Here is a 5,657-nt window from a genome sequence, read left to right as displayed (position 1 = left end):
ATGTTATTTTTGACTAATTCTTTTACCAAAATAAAAAAAAAATGAATCTGTGTGAACTTTATTTTGCTCTTTACACGCTCCATTGCTGTCTGTTTGTGTACCGCAGCTGTCTATTTCACAAATGTCAAATATAATTGACGTAGAACACCATTGGCTGAAATTATATATCTTCCGATAGGATAATCAATTTCGCGTCACCTTATACAAGGTCCGGCGCTCGAAGTGTAACCAACTTCAGACCGCTTCTGCAACTTTTTCGAAAATAACCAACGCCAAAGTACTCGATTTTTTTATGATGAAATATCACATTTATTGCTTAATAACCTACATAGGCAAATGGAAAGAGGAAAAACCGATTTCCTGATATATTTATTATATTTCAGATTCACAGATGTGCGCTGTAATATTCCTCGGCGCTTATGGTGCGTGGACCACCCTGATAGGCCACAATGAAAATATTTTCAATTTCCAATTCGTTCAGATAGAAATGATGCGCTGCAATTAAAAACAAAAATATTTGAATATAAAAAAAAACAATATTAATACAAAAAAAAAATTAATATTTAAGAAAAATTAAAACAAAAAAAATATTTTAAAAATATTAAAATTGAAAATAAGTAAAAAGTACAATATATATTAATATTTAAAAAAGATTAAAAACAAACTAATTATTTATATTTAAAAATGATTAAAAAAAGTTATTAATATTTAAGAAAAATTAAAAAAAAAAAATTATATTTAAAACATTAAAATTTAAAACAAAAAATTATTAAGGGTTAAAATAAATTAAAAATAAATAATAAATTAATATTAAATAAAAAAAAATATTAATGTTTAAAAAATTTAAAAAAAGAAATTATTAATACCAACAACAAAATAAAAATAATATGTAAGAAAAGTTAGACCAAAAAAATTATTATTTAAGAAAAAATAAAAAAAGTATAAATATTTAAAATAATTACAAAAATTACAAAAAAAAAATAATATTTACAAAAGATTAAAAACAAAATATTATATTAATATTTAATATATAATATTTAAAATATAATAATATTAAAAAAGTATTTATATTTATAAAAAATAGAAAAATACTTATAAAAAATAAAAAAAATGATTAATATTTAAAAAAGATTAAAAATAAATTATTAATATTAAAAAAAAAATAAAAAAAATACTATTATATAAAAAAATAATATTTAAGAAAAACTATTAATATATAAAAAAAAATTAGGTATTAAATTTTAAAAAAGATTAAAAACAAATTATTAATATTTAATATAAAATACTTAAAATATAATATCATAATAATTGAAAGATTAAAAAAAATATTAAAAATAAATAAATAATTGGCGCGTACACTTCTGTTAGGTGTTTGGCCGAGCTCCTAGTCCTATTTGTGGTGTGCGTCTTGATGTTGTTCCACAAATGGAGGGACCTACAGTTTCAAGCCGACTCCGAACGGCAGATATTTTTATGAGGAGCTTTTTCATGGCAGAAATACACTCGGAGGTTTGCCATTGCCTGCCGAGGGGCGACCGCTATTAGAAAAATGTTTTTATTAATTTTGCTTTCACCGAGATTCGAACCAACGACCTCTCTGTGAATTCCGAATGGTAATCACGCACCAACCCATTCGGCTACGGCGGCCGCCTTAATAATATAAATAATTAAAAGAAATAATATTTAAGAAAAAATATTAATATTTAAAAACATAAAAAAAAATTATTTGTATTTAAAATAAATACAAAAAAAAAATTATTAATATTTCAAAGAGATAAACAAATTTATTAATATTAAAAAATAATTTTAAAAGAGAAGAAAATCGATAGACAATGAAAGGGAGTGAGTTTGTGCGTTCAAAAATGTTCGTTACGGGCCTTTAGTAATAAAGCAACGCCATGCGTAAGTCTCTACTGCAAGGTGCCGAGAATTGGGTTTGGGGAGGTGAAAACTGACTGACTATTCTCTATAGTAAGATTATTTGCCTCTAAGGTATTTGCTTCTGATCAAATACGTACATATGTATGTATATGCATAAAATTATTAATCCGATTTTGTGCTTTTTGTTTTTGAATAATTTTTTTTACTCAATACAGAAAAATTTTTTTTGAATGACGGAAATCTTTACTTTACGCGCTCCGTTGCCTGTCTGTTCATCTATTTGTATACTATAGCTGTTTAGTTAACAAGTGTCAAATATGATCGACGTATGATGCCATTTGCAACAATTATAGTATCTTCCAATGGAGTGATTAATTTTGCGCCACCCTGAACATAATGAAATAAATTTCCACAGACCCATTGAGATCGTCCTGGCAGAGTATTTTATATGTTTTTTTATATGTAGGCAGCGATGGCTCAAAATAAGGTGTGCAGTTGGTGCAGGCGTTTTTTTATACCTTCACAGAGTGCGAAGATTTATATTGCCCGACTTTAGGGGGAGTCGAAGGGGTCAATCAGTTATTTATTCATATGAATGATTGGTGCTTATAACTTTTTTGAGTATTTGACCAAACTTCTCCTCCTATTTGGGGTGTGCTTCTTGATGTGGTTCTACAAATGGAGGAACCTACAGTTCTGAACCAACTCTGAACAGCAGATGGTATTTTTGAGAGGAGCTTTTTTGTGGTAGAAATGCATTCGGAGGTTTGTCACAGTCTGCCGAGGGCTGACCGCTATTAGAAAAACTTTTTCTATCATTTTATGTTATATGCCCGGAGACTCGGACACCTGTCACGCACCAATGCATTCCGCTACAAAAGCCATCTAATTAAACATAGATAGATAAACCTGAAGCGCGCAAAAAGGGTTAAAGATGGAACGAATTAAAGGCTCGTTACAAGTTTTGTAACTGACTTGTTGGTACTCATATCCGAAAGATGGAATGAATCATGCGAAACCATGATAATGTTGGCTCGTAAAGCGTCTACTAGAAAAACCTTTTCAAGTTTGAGCCCTTATTAAACTTATGCTATCTACTACAAAAGCAAAAAATTATGTGATTCTGCTTACCTTCAACCCAAATATTCGAATGCTTATGGCGTTTGTTGAATGCTTCCATGTAGTCATTGTATTCTGGGCTTTTTGGGTCCAACTAAATTGTAGAACAAGAGTGGGAAAATTAGTGTATTTTTTTTTGTATAGACATTTATTTTCAAGTATTCTCACCTTTCTATTACGACCGCTGATCATGATGCGCGGACACGCCGGTTCCATGGGATTTACACCACGTCTGTTGCACGATCCGGTTTGCTCTTCGCTAAAGAAGAAAGTAATTTTGTTGTTATGCAACAAATCGGCACCGGTGAATTCGAAATCTGCCAACAGGAAATGTATACGTCCCGTCGATGAGCCATTCAATGCGCTATCATCCACTGCGAGGATGTTCACCATTGGGAAATCGGTGATTTTTTCATTATGCGATATGCTACCAACGGCAGCCCAGTTGGATTGGTGCACCAACTGACGCGCTAAAACAGCATCACTGATGGGATGCGGTGGACGTCCGTGGGCGGAGTATCCTGCACAGCAATCGATTGATAGCAATGCGAAAAGTAAACCAGCTAAGATTGCGATTGATCTGGACATGTTGATGAGCGCGTTCACCTACTTATAAGTCGAAATGCGTCTTCGTTGTGCTTAAATAGCAACGGTACGAGGTATGTTTGTATGGTTGTGTGCTTGCCTTTTCAAGTACTCGCATACATATGTACGTGAGCATCATCAGTTTATTGCTGAAAAGCACAGATGTATATGGATGGATGTATGTGAGCGATGGGGATTTCCTAGAAGCTCCATATAATAATAATGCATATTTTTATTTATTTGTATTACAGTGAGTACGAAATGTGCGTATACTTGGTTAATAACATTTTGAACGATTTTAAAATTTTTTGATTAGAAAATGTCTACCACTTCCAATATGCATTCCTTTGGCCCATATAGCGAACAGCCACTTCTCTCAGCTATCAAAGAAGTGCAAAATTCATGATACCCGAACACAAAATAATGCTTCCAAGGACAAGCGATTGCAAACTATTATCAATTTAGTAATTTCGAATTTTTTTTTTCAAACCTTCGGTTGCTGCAAACGTAATTCAATATTATTTCGAGAGTGCAATGTAAAGCCTTGCGAAGAATTACGGAAGCTCCATGGTATATAAGGAACGCTAACATTCACAGAGACATTTGCATATCTCGTGCAGCCGATAAAATAGTAAGGTGGAGCTAAAAATAGCGTCAACAGCTAGAGGACCATCCCAATAAACTTGCCCGAAATCTACTTCTAAATGAAGGTCCCACACGATTGAGAAAGAAAGACATCTATTTCAATTATCTCACCTCGCACCTCAATTATCTCACCTCGAAGGCAACGGAGTCTCGGCCATTCTGCCTTTCAGTAGGTAAAGTAAAATTCAAGGGAGACTGGGGGAGAAAACTAGGCCTTTTCGGCGCCCTCCATCCAATTCCTTCACATTCACAAAAAAAATTCGTTCATAAGCATCGTGAGGAGCTTTAGGTGAGACTGGAAGCTAGGCCTCTTCGGCTCCCAGTGTAATCGAAAAGATGGTAAGCAGCGAGGAAGCGTGGGAAGTCATAAGAAATTTCGTGGAAAAATTCTCCGATTGTAAAAGTGGGACCTGGACGCAGGCACATAAGCATAGACCTTGTAATGAGGAAGATGGAACGCCACTCTGAAGTAATGCGAATGCGGTTCCATGGTTGGTGTTGATTCCAAACGAGGGGGAGTGTTTAGTCTCCGGCGCGACGATGCTGTGGTGATGCATTAGGCATTTTAAACATCCTCATCCGCAAAGCAAAAAAATCTTAAAACAAACAGTTATTTTATTCGCTCTGAAAGAATGATTATTTTGAGTGTTCGTTTTTTTATTAAAATAATAATAAAATAAAACTCATAGAATAATCATTCGAATCCAATAATCAATAACCAGCAATACGTTGCAAATACTAAGGTTTCAAAACAAGGCCTTGGATGTGTTGTTAATGCGTCTTGGTACGAGTAAATCCGCAGTAGCGATCTCGATCGTTTTCTTGGTATTAAGCCAGTTGCTGCGGGGAATCCAAAAATATGCCATATCTCACATGAATAGGCTCTTTCACCATAGTGAAGCTTCAGCTCTCACCGATTGAAATGAAGCATAAAAAGCCACCTCACGCAGCAGCCAACTTCCCCGAAAAGAGTGTGCAAAGCATCATCAGTAATTTGTACAACGCGATAATTAAAAATTGGACGCAATATGGCTTGCACAAAAAAGGCATCGTATGGAATTTCACCAGACATCTTGAGGACCTGGACTTCGCCCATAACATCTGCCTCCTCTCTCACAAACTCTCTGACATGCAAGCGAAGGCGAACAAACTAGTCGCGCTGGCACGCACTGTGGGACTGGAGGACAGCATCGCCAAGGCCAGGAAAGTTAACCACAATAACGCAAGGCAGATATTGGTTGACGGATGCTCGGTGGAATTCGTCGAAAGCTTCTGCTACCTCCGCGGCATCATCACGGCAGATGGTAGAGCAAATGAAGATGTTAACTGCAGGTTAAACAAAGCAAAGGCGGCACTCGGGCGAATGCATACAGTATGAGGGAGTTTGCAAATCTCCAGACGCACTAAACTACGAATATTCGGCTTAT

The 5,657-nt window shown here is 34.6% G+C and overlaps 1 protein-coding gene across 1 annotated transcript; it reads right to left on the bottom strand.

Annotated features, from left to right (window-relative positions):
* Window positions 1-281: 281 nt before the first annotated feature.
* Window positions 282-3,629, bottom strand: LOC128855484 (protein CREG1-like). Its single transcript, XM_054090432.1, has 3 exons — window positions 3,169-3,629; window positions 3,013-3,094; window positions 282-495 (listed from the first exon to the last, which is right to left on the bottom strand). Exons 1-3 carry the CDS (start codon window positions 3,586-3,588, stop codon window positions 386-388), a joined length of 612 nt encoding a protein of 203 aa, XP_053946407.1. The 5' UTR covers window positions 3,589-3,629; the 3' UTR covers window positions 282-385.
* Window positions 3,630-5,657: the final 2,028 nt, after the last annotated feature.

The sequence above is a fragment of the Anastrepha ludens genome, chromosome 2 (assembly GCF_028408465.1).
Source record: "Anastrepha ludens isolate Willacy chromosome 2, idAnaLude1.1, whole genome shotgun sequence".
Lineage (NCBI taxonomy): Eukaryota > Metazoa > Arthropoda > Insecta > Diptera > Tephritidae > Anastrepha > Anastrepha ludens.
This window is presented reverse-complemented; position numbering and strand designations above follow the sequence as displayed.

Excerpts from the sequence above, each read along its gene's own strand:
- LOC128855484 (XM_054090432.1), bottom strand. The coding sequence starts at position 3,588 with ATGTCCAGATCAATCGCAATCTTAGCTGGTTTACTTTTCGCATTGCTA. Across the intron at positions 3,095-3,168 it reads TCAGCGGTCGTAATAGAAAG|TTGGACCCAAAAAGCCCAGA; the intron begins GTGAGAATACTT and ends TCTACAATTTAG. Across the intron at positions 496-3,012 it reads TTCGAATATTTGGGTTGAAG|CGCATCATTTCTATCTGAAC; the intron begins GTAAGCAGAATC and ends TTTTAATTGCAG.